Below are 16208 nucleotides of genomic sequence, written 5' to 3'. Positions count from 1 at the left end.
TCCCTCCGCCCCCCCCATCGACCCAGCCCGCACGCCGCACCCCTCCACACAATCACCCCCAGCGGTCTCTTTAACCTCACGCGTCGCTCCCTCAACCCCCCCGCCCGCGCCTCACCGTCCACCCCTCTTACCCCTGACGCCCCTCCCCTTGGCGCCTATATCACCCCAGCCGCCTGGGCCTGGACCTGAATACAGACAAGACTCTCAAGGAGGCGCGCTTTGACAGGTTGGTCGATGTGTGTGTGTGTGTGTGTGTGTGTTGTGGGGGTGCGTCTGTGCGTGTCTTTGTGTGTGTGAGTGTGGGTGTGGGTGTGTGTTGAGATGGGCGGGTGTGGGGGGCTGTGCTGTGGAATCCCTGGACTTGCGTGCCTCAGCACATGGAGCCTGCGCAGCGCCAGCTGCCACGGGGCAGCGAATGCAGTTGGCGCCCCCAGGCCCAATCTCAATTGTGCGCCCATTGGCCGGAGTCAGTCACGTAGCCTCCCTCAAACATCAAGCGCTGCGCGTATATTCAAAGAGGGCACCACAAGGTATCATGGCGGAACCTTCCGGTCCTCGTGCTGCGTGCTTGCCGCCTGTCCACGTCGATTATTGCATCTGCATCCGCCCGCCCCAGGCACTTTGTGCGCGACCTGACGTGGAGCCGCCACCAGCTGGAGGAGCTGGCTGAGAGGAGGTTCAGGGCCGCACAGGTGGGGGGCAGGCACTGCACTATATGGCCAAGGCGGGCGCGCACGTGCGTGCATCCGTGTGTGTGTATGCGTGTGTGTGTGTGTGTGGGGCAAGTGTGCTTGTGCGAGACGGTGCAGGTGGGGTCCCTGGGTGGGAGGGCGGCGCTGGGGTGACAGGGGGGGAGGGGGCAGGGCAAAACCTGGCCTCGTGGTACGTGTGATTGCGACTGATGGACCTGAAGTGAAACGCCCCCTTGGGCCGCCCCTCTTGAGATCGGACCTCCTGCAGGGCTCCTGTGAGCGGCGCGTTGATGCACACGCGTTTTACTCTCCGGCGGGCGCGCCGGCCGCTCACCGCACCCAGCAGCACCCGCTCCTCCCCCGCTGCCCCTCCCTCGCACACCTGTCCCCTCCCTCCCTCGCATCCACACCCTCCATTACGCACCTCTCCCTACCTCATGGCTGTCTCCCAGCATTGACCCCCCAACTTCCCTACCCCCTCACCTTCCCCTCAAAGGACTCCCTGAAGGCTGAGGCGCTGGCCCAGGGGCGCCCCTTCCCCGGGGGGACCAATGGGGACGCGGGGGCCGTGGCGGGTAGCACCAGCTTTGCCGACCTCTTCAAAAAGGTGGGTTGGGGTTTGGGATAATACTGTGAGATTGTGTGTGTATGTGTGTACATTTGTGCATGGGTGTGACATTATGTGTGTGTGCATATGCTGGGTTGAATGCACATGCATTTTAGATGTGATCAGGAAAAGGGCCACACATTGTGGGCATGTCTTGAACCAGCCGCCTGCAGCCGTGGTCCCAAGATCTGTTGAGATGCAGCAATTCAGCCCAATTTCGGCCAAACCACAAAGCATCAGCTCGGTTGGGCAGGAGGAACTCCCCACCTCCGCCCACCCATTGCACAAGCCTGGCTGTCACGCCCCCTCGCCCCACCCCCCCCCCCATCCTGGCGCCATGTGACTTTTTACATGTATCCAGCAGCTAAACGCACTCAGTGCGCCTACCCCTTAGGCATGCATGCACCAACCGCCCCACAGCACGCACAGTTGCTTCCCCCTGCAACCCTAGATCCGGCCCAGGCACGCGCCAATCCCTTAGACCTGGCCCAAATCCTGCACACACCCATGTTCACCACCACCCCCAACCCCCACAAAAAGCAAGGTCATCTCCTGAAGCGCGCGAGCACATCTCTGTGACCCCCGGCCTCACTGCTACCCGCGTCACCTGCCCCTGCACCTTTCCAACCCTGCCCCTCCCCCTTCCCAAATCAAAGGTGCGCGGTGAGGACTTCTCCTCCTACCTGGCGAAGCTGTCAACGCCGCGCGAGCTGCTCATCATGATGACGGAGATGTTTGCGCGCATAGAGGCACACCCGGACGGCGGCCTCACGGCGCAGGTGCAGCCCGTGGTCTTGTGTGTGGGGTGGGGGTGTGGGGGGGTGGAAGAGTGTGTGCGTGTGTGTAGATGGACGTGTGTGTTTTGGACTGGGCTCGCACACAGTCATGCGCGAACCCAAACTCGGCTTTCGACGCCGTGTCAGCCAGGGCCACCGCCCAGACCTTCACCCACGATGATGCATCAAGCAAATAATGCGCTCCACCCCTGTTTTCTCGATACCGAAACCGCAGGACATGGAGCTGGCAGTCATGCGGGCGCTCGAACAGAGCGTGTGACGGCCCTGCGTGCCGCCATACATGCATGTCCCTGCTGCTGGCCCGCCCGCTAGGCAGGCCCGGAACAGGGGGGCCCTGCGGTTGTGTGTGTATGTGCGTGCGTGTGTGTGTGTGTGTGTGTGTGTGTGTGTGTGTGTGTGTGTGTGTGTGTGCATGAGTGTGCCCGTGTGCGCTTTCTGTGCGCATATGTTTGTGTGTGCGCGCGCGCGCGCGTCTGTGTGTGTGTGTGTGTGTGTGTGTGTGTCTGTGTTTGGTGCACATGTGTGTGTTGGTGGGGCTGAACAGCGGGTGCCGAGCTCAGGTTCTGCATCGTTTGATCGACATTGCATATGATCAGCCGTAGCTGTACTGGTGCACATGGCAGGGAGGCTCTGAGCCCGACAGTGCCGCGTCTCGAGGCGCGCTGGCATCGCTCGTAGATGATTGGACTGCGAGGTGCCCACCGCCGTCATACACTTACACACGCGCACGCATGTTCTGTAATGGCGCACACGCACGTGCTGTGATGGCGTGCAGTTGCTTGTGGCGCGAAGTGGCAGCGGTCGCTTGTGCACATGCGGGTAGCCCTATGGCCTGAAGGCCTGAATCGGGCCGGCGTGCGGGGCAGAGCGTCCAAAGCTCGGATATATCAATGAGGGGTTTATTGGCCCCAGCTGCAGGAACGGACCCCTCTGTGTCCAGCAGCTGGCTTCCTGCAGCATCAATCACACAACTGCGCAAGGCCCCTGGACAATCAGGGGGGGGCACTCTGATTGCTTGAATAAGGCCCACTCGAAGCAGCAGGCTCAGTGCTTGAACCTGCGGCAATTTGCTGGCTGGAAAGTTTTGATGAGAAGCGTTGGGTGTGACCATAGAGTGATCCCCGCTGGCTGGATGGCGGTGCGTGCACATATGGGTGAACCGTAAATGTCTGGCAGGTTCGCCGCTTGCAGCCACATGGGCGCCGCCGTGGGCCGCCTTGACCGAGCCTGCCACCCTCGGCAGCACCGCTCTGCGGCTGGGGGTGCTGTCAACAGGTCGGAGGCGCTCCGCAGGGCCAGCGAAGCTGCGGGTACCGCGCCAGCCCGCCGAACTGTCACATTGCACCTCACCAGACACGCGTCATCCGGCGTGCTCGCCGCCGCCATGGGGCACCAGCCCACCAGAGTGGCACTCAACGGGATGGCGGGTGACACCCCCCGCCGGAGTGCGGCTGCGGTGGCGGTTGCGGCCACATCCCTCCCAGAGCCTGCCTTCCAGAGCCTGACCTTGCACCAGCCGTACATCAATGTGGGGGGAGGGCAGGAGTACCCCGCTCGCTTTGTGTACTCTGCTGCTTGCCGGCTTTTTTTTCACCCTTGTTTACATGGTACCGTACTTTGATTCCCTGGTGAGGCGGTGACTGCCGACTACGACTCCAAGGTAGTTGAGGTATACTTGCGAGTGTGATTGGATGACAGTCCCAGGAGGGCGGGCGAGGGACCCAGCGGGTTGGGGCTACTCACGGGTGTGTTGGCCACAGGAGCTGCTCGTGCTGGTTGCGCGTGCGAGTGTGCAGATACCAAACTGGCAGGTACGGAGCAAACTCAATGCACCAACAGGCCGCGACATCAATGTATGCACATGTGCTTCAATAGTACACGTCGAAGCGCTTTGCACAATCGCCCAAAGCAGCGTACTGCACGATTCAACAACCTCACAGTCTGATCAGATCAGCCTCAGTTGTACCGCCCCGAAACGCTCCACGATGCAGTACGGGACGATGAATGCCTTCGCAATGTTTGTTTTACTGCTGCCATTGGCCAGCGCGTGTCCTCCTGGCAGCGACAAGTCCCTTGCGGATATGTGCCCCGGCAATCTTCTCATCAACGGCGGCTTTGAGGTGTGCTGCATCAATATGAGAGTACGCTTTGGGCAGCTCCACAGTGTCACCTGTCCAGCGCGCCCGCGCCCGCACAGCACCGCATGTCACCAGCGCCGACAAGGCGCCAACCATCACCAACACTCGGGTGCCCCCCTCACTGTCCCGCAGCTCCCAAACACGGAGGCTCTGCCCACAGGTGCGGGCGTGCACGATGTTTCTCTTGCACCAATCAAACCCAACAACGCATTGCCGGCGGCTGGATAGCTCAAGCTGCTGTCAGGGCGGCCGGCTGCGACAAGCGCTTGCTGGCTCCGCGAGCCGACCCTATTGACAGGGGCCGGAGGCATCAGCACCCCTGCCTTTATAGCCTGAACACCCACTGAAGATTTGGGACGTTAGAAGCGCCCTGCCATTCTCATTTGCAGAGAAGTACGACCCCAACAAGAACAGCTGCTGGGGCTGGTACTACGGAAAGTCTGTGCCAGGTGAGAGGGGCCCGCGCACGCATGCCCTCCGCGGGCCGAGCGGCGGCGCACACACCCGCGACGAGCCCGCGCCGCCCCTCGGCACGCGCAGCGGGCCGCCCATGCACCGCGCCGGCCCGACGGGCGCCGGTCGTTCCCGCCGGCGCCAGGTGCGGCGCTGCAGCGAGATTGCTGCTGCATGTATAAACCAGGTGCAAGGATGACGCAGCTGGGGCGGCCCAGAGGGTGCCGGACGCGCGCCGCCTGCATACGCTCATATGCTGCTGGCCGCCGCTGCTGCAGGGTGGTACGTGGTTCGGCCCGACGGCCAGCGCTGCGTGACTGTGGATTGGATGGGCGATGGGTGAGTGGAGGGCCCTCGTCCAAACAGAATGGTGGTGGGGGTTGTGTTGTGCGTGTGCGCGTGTGTGTGCACGTGTGTGCACACGTGTTTGCATGCGTGCTTGACATCAAACCCCAGAGGGCATGTGCAATCAAAACCAATGGGACGACCTCCATTCTAGGACGCATGTGCGGCGTGCAAATCAGAGGGCGCAGGGCCACGGCACGGGCCGAACTAGCGGGGCCGCGCTGCGGTGACGCCGCGCACCCGTTGAAGTAGAAACAACCGCATTTACTCGGAATCAATGCGCGCGTTGCAGAGTCATCGAGGTCGCACGCGCGGCGCTCACGCGCCCGGTCGAGGGTGAGAGGCTGGAACAACGCGCCCGGCCTGCCGCGGCCAGAGGGCCGCGTGCGGCTGTCACATCGTGTAGCCGCCCGCAGATGGACTCCAGGCGGGCCCCTCTTGCTGACACTAAAAAAACTACTCGAACCCAGTGGCGAAAGGACTGAAATCACTCGGGCTTGCGATTTGCGCGGCATTCAGGGAGCGCGTCTGTGCGGCGTGTGATCCTGAGCTTTGCCATGACTCCTACGCACAGCCTGCGACGTGTCTACGAGCCATACCCTCATGCAACAAAGCTCTGCCCCTCGTGCTCTTTTGCCCTCCCTTACCTAACACCTGCCTCCCCTCCGCGCCCGGTCTATGTGACGTGCTGCAGGGCGGCAGTACGGGGAGCTGCTCCCCAACGCCACTGGGGCGTACTGCCAGGACGTGGCCGTGACTAAGGGGGCGAAGTACAAGCTGAGCTGGTGGTATGGCCGCCTGGTGGCCAAGGCTCCCACGTGAGTACTTGAGAGAGAGAGAGAGAGAGAGAGAGAGCGAGAGGGAGACAGGGAGCAAGGAAGAGAGAGGGTTTGCGTGTGTGTGAGAGCACAATGGTTCGTGTTGTGTGTGTGCTTTTTTGGTGAATGTGTGAGTGCGCGCACATGCCCATGCACGGGTGTGTGTGCACGCGAGTTTGCAAACAGCGTGTGCGTGAGGAGTAGTGGTGGTGCGCGAGGTGGGGACCCCAGCCGTCAGCGGGCGCGCTTGCCGCGCCACCTGTCGCGAAGGCTTCCGCAGCGAGGTGATCCCAAGCTCACAGGCTGGCGGCTCAGCAGCGCTCAGCCCCCATTGGCGGCGTGTGTGAGCGCTCGGCTTACTCCCATCCCCCGCAAACGCATCCTCTTGACGCCCCGGCCCACCCCACGCGATGCGCCTCACGCCGCGCCGCGTGCTCGCGCCCGCCCCCGCCCTCAGTGACGGCAAGAACTTCAAGAAGGGAGACATGACCGTGTTCTGGACGTCGGCCGACGCGGCCGTGCGCGGGGCCTCTTACAAGCCCAACAAGCCGGGCAGGCGAGCTGGGGCATGGGGCCGGGGCCGGGGCGGGGCTTGTGGGAGGGCGGGCACGGCAGGGGTTTGTCACAACTGCCTGGGGGGGGGCGTGCGAGAGGCCGGGGGCGGGGGCTGCTTCCTTCTGGTGCGGCGCTTGCACCGGATTTACGCAGTGTGCGCAACGCAAGCCCCTGCTTGCACATCAGCAATCGCCCTTCAACCCTCTTACACACCAAGACACTCACCCGCACACACGCGCACACGTATAAACACACAATCACCAGGTGGCCCAAGGACACGCAGGGCTTCAAGCTGCTGCAGACCATGAACACCCGCGACTGGCCCATGGACAACAGCACGGGAATATACCAGCCAATCTGGAAAGAGTACAAGGTCGAGTTCACGGCGCCTGAGGACAAGGTGCGACTTTCCTTGGCCTGCCCTCAGGCTGCGCAGTCCGCTGCGCAGCACGGACCGGCTGCAGCGTGCAACGCGAGAGGCACACCGATCGCGTCATAGACCGTGCCCCATCAGCAGGCGACCACCGCCTCCTCCCCGGGGCTGCAGCCGTCCAGCTGCCGCTCCATCGGCGGCGCGCCTGCCGCTTTCTGCCTCTCTTCTGTCTGCTTGCCTGCATGCCTGCCTCGTCTGCTGACACACAGACACTCTTCCTGACCGCGGCTCCCCTCCGCGCCGCAACCCTTCAGATCACCCTGGCGTTCATCAACGGCATCAGGTCCTCAGTGTGCGCGTGCGGCTCCCTCATCGACGCGATTTGCCTGCAAAAGGCGTAGGCGGCGCACCTCTGGGTGCGGCCGCGCGGTGAGGCGCACGAACAAGTGAACAGGCTGCTGTCTGCTGCTTTTGGGGTTGCGACTTGGACCAGGTGGACGCTGCCTGCTGTCATGGTAGGAGGAGGATCTGCAACTTGGAGGCTACGCAGGACCAACATGTGGAGGATATGAGCACCTTGACTTGGACCTGAACCCTGCACTGTGTCGACTTCCAGGCATCAAATATTGGTTGGAGGTTCAGACCCCCCGCATCATATAGAAGGCTGAGAGCAAAGTCAATTTGGTAGTCAACACTGAGAATTCCTATTTTCCAATCACTGCTGAGGGCACCGGTTTTTGCGCTTGCCACATCAGCAGGCATTCCCTAGTAAGTAGGTGTAATACACTTGACCAATAGGTGGGGCTGGACTTGCTGGGTTCCCTGGATTTTACGAGGTACTCATTTTGGGCACGGGCTTGAGAGACTGATTCACACATGGGCATACAGTGCGTGCTCCCTGCAGCTTGTTTTCATACCACCGTAGTCATCGTCTATATCCTTGGCTTAGGAAAGTCTTGAGACATGAGCTCATGAGATCAGCCGTGTGGCTGCTCCATGGACAAGCAGCCCAGGCAGCCTCAACCCCCTGATGGCGATGATGCGCAAATTGACCCCATGGAGGCTTTTTGAATCTGGGCGTGCGTGGGTTGGCATCAACTCCCCTTGGTCGCTGCTGCATAAACTGCGTGCTTATCCGCTGCAGCCTGCGGGAGTGGGCTCGGTCATCGCACCAGGGCTCCCGCGTCGCCGAACAACTTGACTTATGGCAGGCGGCATCGGCGTCATGTGTCAACACCTGCTATAGCCTGTAGCATGGGCTTGTGACAGGTCCGTATGGCGCAGTCGAGCAACGGTGCAGCCAGGGGCGTGCAGGGGGCGTGCAGCACCGACGTCACCACAGCGGTTTCAATGGTTTCTAGGTGCGTTGCATCTGCTGCATGGAGCCACAGCACGATGCGCGGTCACAATTGTACCTCGGGTGCGTTGCTTGACACACAAGGCTTTACAGCTGTGGCGATGCCCTGCAATCTGGCTCTACGAGCATGGGCGGCGGGTGGGCCTCTCCGCAGCCTGAGGCCCGCAGCAGCTCGGTGCCTGACGACAGGCAATTCTGAAGTCGAAGCTCTCAACCAGGTCAGCAGCGCGGGCTGATCAGAACCCACCAGATCGCCTGGCTTTGCAGCAACCGGCACATTCAGGCCACAATGCAACGATTGGCACGTGCAGGAGCTCGAAAATTTCTTTGGGGTCCATCATGCCACAGCTGTGGCCCGCCAGGAGGCCTCACCGCACGGGTTGCATCCTTCGGAGGGCGCCCTCCGTCCACCGCCGGAGCCCAGGGCCAGTCCTTGCAGCAGCTCTGCGCCAGCTGAGGCGCACTTCCCAGAGCCACCAGGCCTTGACTGGCAGCGTTCAGCCGAATCCGGGATTGGGGAAGCACAATGGCAATACCAGCAGCAGCAGCAGCAGCAGCGGCAGGCGCCACGCTCTCCGGATCTGGATCAACTACTTTCTGACCTCTCAGAGCTCAAGTCAATCAGACGCCAGCTCGACGTGGTCTTTGGCAGCGATCCCGACTACCTACATCATCTGCAGCCTACCTCCTTGTTCGGACTGCCTAGGAATTCACCTGCAGGAGCGGCGCAGCACCCATGGCCGCCGGGCGCCGCCGCCATGGGTGGCACCGCCGCAGGCGGCTGTGCGGAGGGCGCGCCAGCACGGGCTGCGGCAGCGGCGGCGCCGTCTCTCACCCACGTGGACGGCAGCGGGCGCGCGGCGATGGTGGACGTGGGCGGCAAGGACAGCACCGCCCGCGAGGCGCGTGCGTCGTGCCGCGTGCTGCTGGGACCTGAGGCGTTCGCCCTTGTCCAGGTGGGGCGGATTTTTGCACCATGGCGGCGGCGCATCAGCCCAGATTTCAGCACAGCCGTGCCGAGGCCTGCGCAGGACAGTCACCCCCTCCCGCCTTGGCTCGCTCGCCCCAGCGTTGATCGCGGTCCCTGGCGCATGCGCGCGGGTTTGTGTTGGTGGCCACCGCCAAAGAGAGCGGTACACCGAGCTTCCGCCCCCCGAACCCACGTTTCCTGTCGCCCGCCGCAGTCCAACAGCATCAAGAAAGGCGACGTCCTCACGGTGGCGCAGCTGGCGGGCGTGATGGGCGCCAAACACACCGCGCTGCTCATCCCGCTGTGCCACAGCCTGCTACTCAGCAAGGTGTGCGCTCATGCCTTCGTAATGTGTGCCCTGTGTCACGCATATATTTGGGTGTGCGTGTGTTGCTGCCCGCGCGAAACGCTCGAGGTTCCACAACCCCACGGCCGCTGATGCTTTACAAAATTGGTGAATTCTGAGTGAGCCGGCGGGGACACCCTGCCGTGCAGTGCACAAACAATCTTTTTGTCCTGAGGCCCCAGTAGTGTGTCCAGCGTTCTCATTTTGTTGCAGTGTGTGTGTGTGTGTGCGTGTGTGTGCGCGCGCGCGCGCGCGCTCGCTTACGCTTTGTGTGCTTGCTGCTATCATACAGAGCCTGGGGCCCCCGGCATTGCTGCGGCCGATGATGTACTACGAAATTGGTGAATTCTGTGTGAGCCGGCGGGCAAAACACCTGCCGTGCGATGCACATACAAACTCTTCGTCCTGAGGCCCCAGGCATTCCCCACCTCCTACTCCGTGCCGCCCCTCTCCTTCCTGGCCCCCCGCGCCCCACACCCGTCCTGGTCCCCCTGGCGCGGCCCGTGCCGCACACGCCGGCCTCGGCGCTCCCAGCCGCCCCCAAACCTGCCCATTCCCTGGTTTTCCCCTGCGGCCCGCAGGTGGACGTCAGCCTGCAGCTGGACCCGCCCTCTCACGCCGTGCGCATCTGCAGCATGGCGCGCACTGTGGGGCAGACCGGCGTCGAGATGGAGGCGCTCACCGCGGCGGCAGTGGCGGCGCTGACCGTGTACGACATGTGCAAGGTGGGGCCCTGCGGCGCACGCACACGCGCCTGGGTGCGCGTCTGTTCGTCTGCTTCATTCGTTGCAGGCTGATGCAGCGAGCTCCCCGCCCCCGGCTGCAGGCAGCGGCTGCAGCGGGCGCGCTTGGACCCCCGGTGCATCCTCGGTGTCGAGCGCGCAGGGCGCTCAGCATGCGGGCTTCACACCCTCCCCTCCGCACCCCACCCCTCGAAACCGCCGCAGGCGGTGGCGAAGGACGCGTGCATCACAGACCTCCGGCTGGACTTCAAGAGCGGCGGCAAGAGCGGGACGTACGCCAGGGAGGCTCCTCCATGAACGCGCAGCGGCGCGGCCGCATGGGCGGCGCGGCCGCGAGGCCGTGCGGTTGTTGATCAAAGCATGCGTGGCCGCTTGCCCCGGCGGCGCTGCGCCCTGGAAGGGCTCCCTGCGGCGCTGAGAGACTGCGGCTGCGCGATCATTGGAGCACAGAGAGGATGTAATGTTATGTGGCCGGCCAAACTCGCTCCTCGTCAATGCCCAAGCTGTGCCGCTCGTCGTGCATGCTCACCGCTGCACCCGATGCCCACCCTGACAAGCGGGACGACCTGCAGCTAACTGTTTGTCCCTAGCAGCAAGGCAGGGTGCAGTGAACCATGCTGCCCAGCATACCTAACAGGTTGCTCAGAAGCAGAGCACCTAGCACGACAAGATGCGTAGCCTTCGAGACGCAAGAAATCGATCAATTTTGTCCAAATCAGTTGCTCCAGACGCATGGCGGCCAGTCCAGTGCCAGCTGGTGTCTAGGAATCACATGCGTTGGATGTTGCCTTACTTTGGCCTGCTCGCCAAGACGGTGCGCCCAAGGCATGCGCTGCGACCGGCGGGCAATGATCGTGTGCGCGACTCGTTGCCCACTGCGAGGCGTGAAACCGACGCGCAAGATGACCAGCCTGCAATGACGGCCCTGCTGGGTACTATTACGTTCATTAATTGAAGACTTTCTCGTGCCTCTCATATCCCGGCCCCTCGGCGTTCCCAAGTGAACCTCCTCGTCACTGGTGAGGCGGGGGACACCAGGCTGGGTGACTCAGGTCGGGCGCTCCATCAAATCGCAGGGACTCGCGACAGAACTGTGGGCGAACTTCTTCGCGACAGATCGTGCTTGGCCGCGCGCAAGAAGGTGTCGGCAAGCCACAGCGCGTTCCTCGAACTGCCTCCGTGCACTCTGGTTTACCTACCTCATTTCCAGTAGACCCCGGTCTGCTTGCTTTCAATTCACTCGTCGTTTGGATGAGAAATTTGTCAGGCCCGTTCTGCATCCCCGCGCCCTAGCCTCCAGTATAGTGAGGCTGCTGACCCTTATCAACCATCACGTTCGGCAGCCCCAACGCCACGTTCGTGAACGCCTGCATCGTTTGGTGGTATTACGGCAGACTACTAGGGGTCGGCCTCGCCCAGGAGCTTGGTTGGTCTCTGGGCGCGACGCCCGGCTGAACGAGCCCCCGAGGGCTCTCTTTTCCCAGCATAAAGGATCGTTAGTCTTCCTGTTCCTCAGCTGAGGAGTGGTGAGCGAACCTGCACCGCTGTTGCAGGCGTGTGCGGTGTGCTGGGCGCTGTTCGCGGGTGCTGACTGCCTCGCAGCGCGCTGGATTGGTCCACGAGTAGCAGTATGCTCCATACGCATGGGGCTTTGGCCCCGCGGGTTATGACGGCAAAGGGTGCGCGTGACCTGTCGTCGGGCCTTTACCATTACCCTATCCCTGATGCACTGCCCGGGCCTGCGCGGTGTATCGCAGTGATGACAGCGCCCATGGCGGCCTTGGCTCAGCACGCGGCAGACCCTGGCGCATTGAGCTCGGCCTGCGGTGGCTGCCCGGCGGGTGCCGCCAGCCGTGCGGCCACGGCAGCAGCAGCCGACAAGACCGTCGACGACGCTTTGATGGTGGCCCAGCTCCCAGGCGGCGCATGGGCCATTGTCAATCGGCTCCCCCTCAAGAACTTTGCAGAAATGGTGAGCAACGTGCGCGCGTGCTGGCACCGGCAGCAGGCTGGTGACGCCGCAGGGTACAGCCCGGTGACACCTTGCTTGCAGCGCGCGAAGCGCCGGCGGTCATGCGCTGCGCAGCCATCGCTCGGGCGCCATGACGCCATGCGCACGGCGGCAGCACTTGGCTCGCATCCCCGCAAGCCCGCAAGCCCACCGCGCCACCATGTGGCCCTCGCCCCTGCACCGCTCTCTGCATGCGCGCGTGACCCTTACCCCTGCTCCCCCCCCCTCCCCCACCGCAGTCTGCGCTCTCGACCTTCCCCGACAAAGACGGCGCCGAGCGCGTCCTCGGCGCGCTGCGCGCCGCCCACCAGGGCCAGCCGCCCCACGCCCATAAGCTGGAGGCCGGCGCCCCTGTGCCCACGCCAGGGTCGCCTCAGCGCGCGCCGCCGCGCGCGGCGCACGACGACGCGCGCACGCCGCCGTCCGAAACCGACACCGCTGAGGCTGCGCCGCCGCCGCTGCTCCGCGCGGTGGTCGCGCCCGCGGCGCCGCCGCCCCCGAAGCAGGAGCCCGCGCTCGCCGCCAGCCTTCTGCACGTGCCGCAGCTCCTGGCCGCACAGCAGCAGCAGCAGCAGCAGCAGCAGCAGCAGCAGCAGCAGCAGCAGCAGCAGCAGCAGCAGCAGCAGGGCGTGGGCGTCATGCGGGCGGAGCTGGCCGAGAAGCTTGCGGCGATCCTGCGGGACCGCCAGCAGGGCGGCGGCGCGGCGCTGGCGGCCCTCGACGAACTGCTGGCCAAGGGCAACCCCGTGGCGCTCGCCGTCGCGCAGCTGCTGCAGCCCCAGGCACAGGCGCAGCCGCAGGCGCCGGCGGCGCCCCCCGTCGCGGCCGCGGGGTCGCGCGGCCCCGTTGCAGACGGGCTCGCGCGCGGCGACAGCGGCGCGAGCAGCGGGACTGAGGACGCGTCGGCGTGCGGCTGGCCGCAGCGGCCAGCGGCGGGCGGCGCAACGGCGGCGCCGCAGGCGGAGGGGGGCCACGCGCAGGTACTGAGGCAGTTGCTGCAGCGCGTTATTCAGCAGAAGCAGCAGCAGCAGCAGCAGCAGCAGCAGGCGGCAGCCTCCGCCGCCCACGCGGCCGTGGCGCACGCGCAAGCTCACGCCGCCCCCACCTGCGGCGCCGCGTCGCTGGCCGGCATGGACCAGCAGCAGCTGGCGCGGCTGTCCAGCATGCTGCGGGACGCCGCCGCCGCGGCCGGCGGCGCGGGCGGCACTGGGTCGGGCGCGCTCGGGACTGCCGCAACGGTGCTGGGTGGGCTTGAGCCCCAGTCGATCCTGCGGATAGTGAATGCAGTCAGGGAGCGGGAGCTGCTGCTTGCGCAGCAAGACGCGGCCGCCGCTGCCGCAGCGCAGCAATTGCAGCAGCAGCAGCAGCAGCAGCAGCAGCAGCAGCAGCAGCAGCAGGAGCTGCGGCAGCAAGCGGCGCTGCAGCTCCTGCACGCGCAGCAGCAGGCGGCGCAGGCTCACCCACTGGCTGACCTCATTGCGCGGCTCGGCGCGGCGCGCCAGCAGCAGGCCGCCGCGGCTGCGGCTGAGCAGCAGCAGCAGCAGCAGCAGCGCCTGCAGCAGGCGGACGGCGCCGCGTTTTCTTCGCCAGCACCGCCTGGGTCGCTCGGCCCGGCGCAGGCGCAGGCGCTGCTAGGCGCGGTGCAGCGCCTCGGCCTGAAGCTGCCCGGCGTCTGCTTCAGCGGCTGTGGCCTGGTGCACCGCACGCACCGGCGCGCGGCGGCGGCGCGCACGCGGCGGGGGGCCGGCGCTCTTGCGGCGGCGCTGAGCGAGCACGGCGTGCTTGGGGACTGGCCGCCGCTCTGTGCTGGGAAGGAGGCAGGGGACGAGGACGAGGAGGAGGAGCGGCGGCCGCGCGATCATGCAAGGTGGTCGGGCTCCCCCGAGGACGCCCCGCACCAGCTGTGGCGCGGCGGCCGCGCGCCCGGCGCCGGCCGGGGGCGGGGCCGCGGCGTCAAGCGCGCGCGCGGCAGCGGCGGCGGCAGCGGCAGCGCGGGCGGCTCGCCGGCGCCTGCGGAGCAGGAGGCGGCGGCGCCTGAGCCCCCGAGGAACCGCAGGAAGGGGGCCAAGCCGACCCGCAACCTGTAAAGACCAGGGCAGACGGGCGCGGCAATCCGCCGCCAATGGGCGCATCTGTTTCAGCTCGTGCATGAGTTGCTTTCGAATAGGCCGTGAGACACCGCGCCGCCGGCCCGGTCGCTGCCTGGCCGCTGCCCGCCCGGCCACCATCTTGCGCGCCTTGCGGGCTTGCCGCCATTGAGGAATTCCTTGCGGCGCGTCTGACCGGCGGAGCAGCCAAGGGGCGCAGCACCAACGGTGGCTGCTGCAGCCGCTTGTTGACTGCGGGGCGGCGGCGTGCGGCACCAAACATCTGCATGTTGGCGGACGCGTCTGGGCCGCAGGCACGCGCAGTGCCATCTACTTTGACCAAACGGCCGCCTGTGCGGACCAATGGGGGCTGACTGCAGCCCGCAGCGCGGTGCAGCGGCGCCTTGAGGCTTTGAGGATGCCGAGCTTTGGTCGCACAGGGCCCTGGGGCCCGCCGGGGCGCGCACGCAATTACGCTTGCGGGCGGCCCCCACCTTGCCACACGGCCGCCTGCCCGCGGCGTGGCCCACCCTTAACCCAAACCCATCCTCAGCGGCCGGCCGCAGCGGGCGCGTGCCGAATGCAACCCATCCAAGTGTGCTCTCTCGCCCTCTTACCCATGGCCGCAATGGCCCTTCACGCGCACTGCTTGTGTCACCGGTTGCAAACCGCGCCTGCCGCAGCTCGGCGCCCCCATTCAGGGCGCCGCCCCGTGGGCGTGGGACCCAGCGGAGGACTGGACCCGGCCCAGCAGCGCGCGGACGCCCGCACTGCGCCTCTGCGCGCACGTGCTGCTGGGGCGGCCGGAGGGGCGAGGCGGCGGGCGTCGGCTCGCAGCGGCAGCCCCTGTGTGTCCCCCCGGCCGCAGCCTCCTTCATACGGGCGGCGAGTGGTCGGTTGCTTGCAGCGAGAGGCCCCAAGCGGGCGCGCCCCTGCAATTCACGCCGCCTCGTTTATTTTCGCTATGCATGGCGTTGCACAACCCTATCCAGGCAGCGCAGTGCAGAGCCTATGGACCACTGATCAGGCTGGAATCATCTCAGCCCTGGTTCGTTCCTGCGTGTATCTCAACTCCGTCCAGCGCTTAGGGCTGTGGCCTTGGGGGTTGCGCCCGCGCACCTTTTCTGTCCATGCGCACCTCCCCATACTCGCTCCTCTCCGCGCTGGTTGCCCAATCCCGCTGCTTTTGCCGCCGTGCCTGCCGGTGTAAGGATGGGAGCGGGACAGGTGCGCAGGACGGCGCACCCCCCCCCCCACCCACCCACCCGCGCGGCTGGCGGCACCTGAGCATTGCTTACAGCTGGGCGACGCCTGGTTCTGGGCAGGCACACTGTGGCAAGGTTGGTTGCCCTTGGCCTCTGGCAAAGATATCGTGCAACGCAATGCAGCTGGCGCCGCCGCCCTGGGTTGTGCTGCCACCCGTTATTTTTGGTGCAAACTGGAGCCTCCACTCATACATTTGAAATGCCCCTTCTGGGATCAAATCTGTAAATGCAGGCTGGCAGGCGGGGCGTTTCGAGCCGCAACTTGTAAGTCATGGACACATGCGTACACGATGACAAAACACAAACGGCAGCGAGCGCTCTTGCAGTGGCCGAACCATCCGGCATTGCTGAATTTAAGATATCAGGTGTACAGTAGTCTGTTGAGATGATATGGCGCGGTCAACTGTTATCTCGCCACAGCTGATGCACCTGCCACCTTCCTACCAACCCAGCTGCTGGCCAGCGTGACTGTCCGCCCACCAGCATTGCAAGACAGTGAGAACTGGGTAATAGGACGAGTGCTAGAGAGACCAGTCGACCATGGCCCAAAGTAAGCGCCAATGCCCACGGCAAAGGCTGCGCTGGTGACCACTGCTGGGTACATTATGCGCGCACACACACACACACACACACACACACACACACACACAC

General features: G+C 64.9%; 4 protein-coding genes across 4 annotated transcripts in view; all 4 read left to right on the top strand.

The window, feature by feature from the left end:
• MNEG_4804 (hypothetical protein) overlaps window positions 1-2355 on the top strand; it is a gene marked incomplete at both ends in the record, with an annotated part of 3400 nt that extends 1045 nt beyond the window's left edge. Inside the window, 5 exons of the mRNA XM_014046723.1 lie at window positions 170-226; window positions 617-692; window positions 1189-1299; window positions 1956-2078; window positions 2311-2355. Coding sequence (XP_013902177.1) covers window positions 170-226; window positions 617-692; window positions 1189-1299; window positions 1956-2078; window positions 2311-2355 — 412 coding nt within the window. The remainder of the gene's footprint in view (window positions 1-169; window positions 227-616; window positions 693-1188; window positions 1300-1955; window positions 2079-2310) is intronic.
• Window positions 2356-4177: 1822 nt separating this feature from the next.
• Window positions 4178-7179, top strand: MNEG_4803 (hypothetical protein; the record flags this gene model as incomplete). Its single annotated transcript, XM_014046722.1, has 9 exons — window positions 4178-4216; window positions 4367-4394; window positions 4624-4683; window positions 4966-5026; window positions 5325-5368; window positions 5727-5850; window positions 6308-6368; window positions 6689-6805; window positions 7093-7179. The coding sequence occupies 9 exons, from the start codon at window positions 4178-4180 to the stop codon at window positions 7177-7179; spliced, it is 621 nt and encodes a 206-aa protein (XP_013902176.1).
• Window positions 7180-8893: 1714 nt separating this feature from the next.
• Window positions 8894-10491, top strand: MNEG_4802 (molybdenum cofactor synthesis 1; the record flags this gene model as incomplete). Its single annotated transcript, XM_014046721.1, has 5 exons — window positions 8894-9091; window positions 9320-9433; window positions 9744-9803; window positions 10033-10176; window positions 10399-10491. The coding sequence occupies 5 exons, from the start codon at window positions 8894-8896 to the stop codon at window positions 10489-10491; spliced, it is 609 nt and encodes a 202-aa protein (XP_013902175.1).
• A 1462-nt stretch (window positions 10492-11953) lies between these two features.
• Window positions 11954-14292, top strand: MNEG_4801 (hypothetical protein; the record flags this gene model as incomplete). Its single annotated transcript, XM_014046720.1, has 2 exons — window positions 11954-12166; window positions 12445-14292. 2 exons carry the CDS (start codon window positions 11954-11956, stop codon window positions 14290-14292), a joined length of 2061 nt encoding a protein of 686 aa, XP_013902174.1.
• Between the last annotated feature and the right edge of the window lie 1916 nt (window positions 14293-16208).

This window comes from Monoraphidium neglectum, assembly GCF_000611645.1.
Source record: "Monoraphidium neglectum strain SAG 48.87 unplaced genomic scaffold scaffold00684, whole genome shotgun sequence".
In the NCBI taxonomy this organism is placed as follows: domain Eukaryota; kingdom Viridiplantae; phylum Chlorophyta; class Chlorophyceae; order Sphaeropleales; family Selenastraceae; genus Monoraphidium; species Monoraphidium neglectum.
The sequence above is the reverse complement of the archived record's forward strand: the minus strand, read 5'-3'. Positions and strand labels throughout refer to the sequence as shown.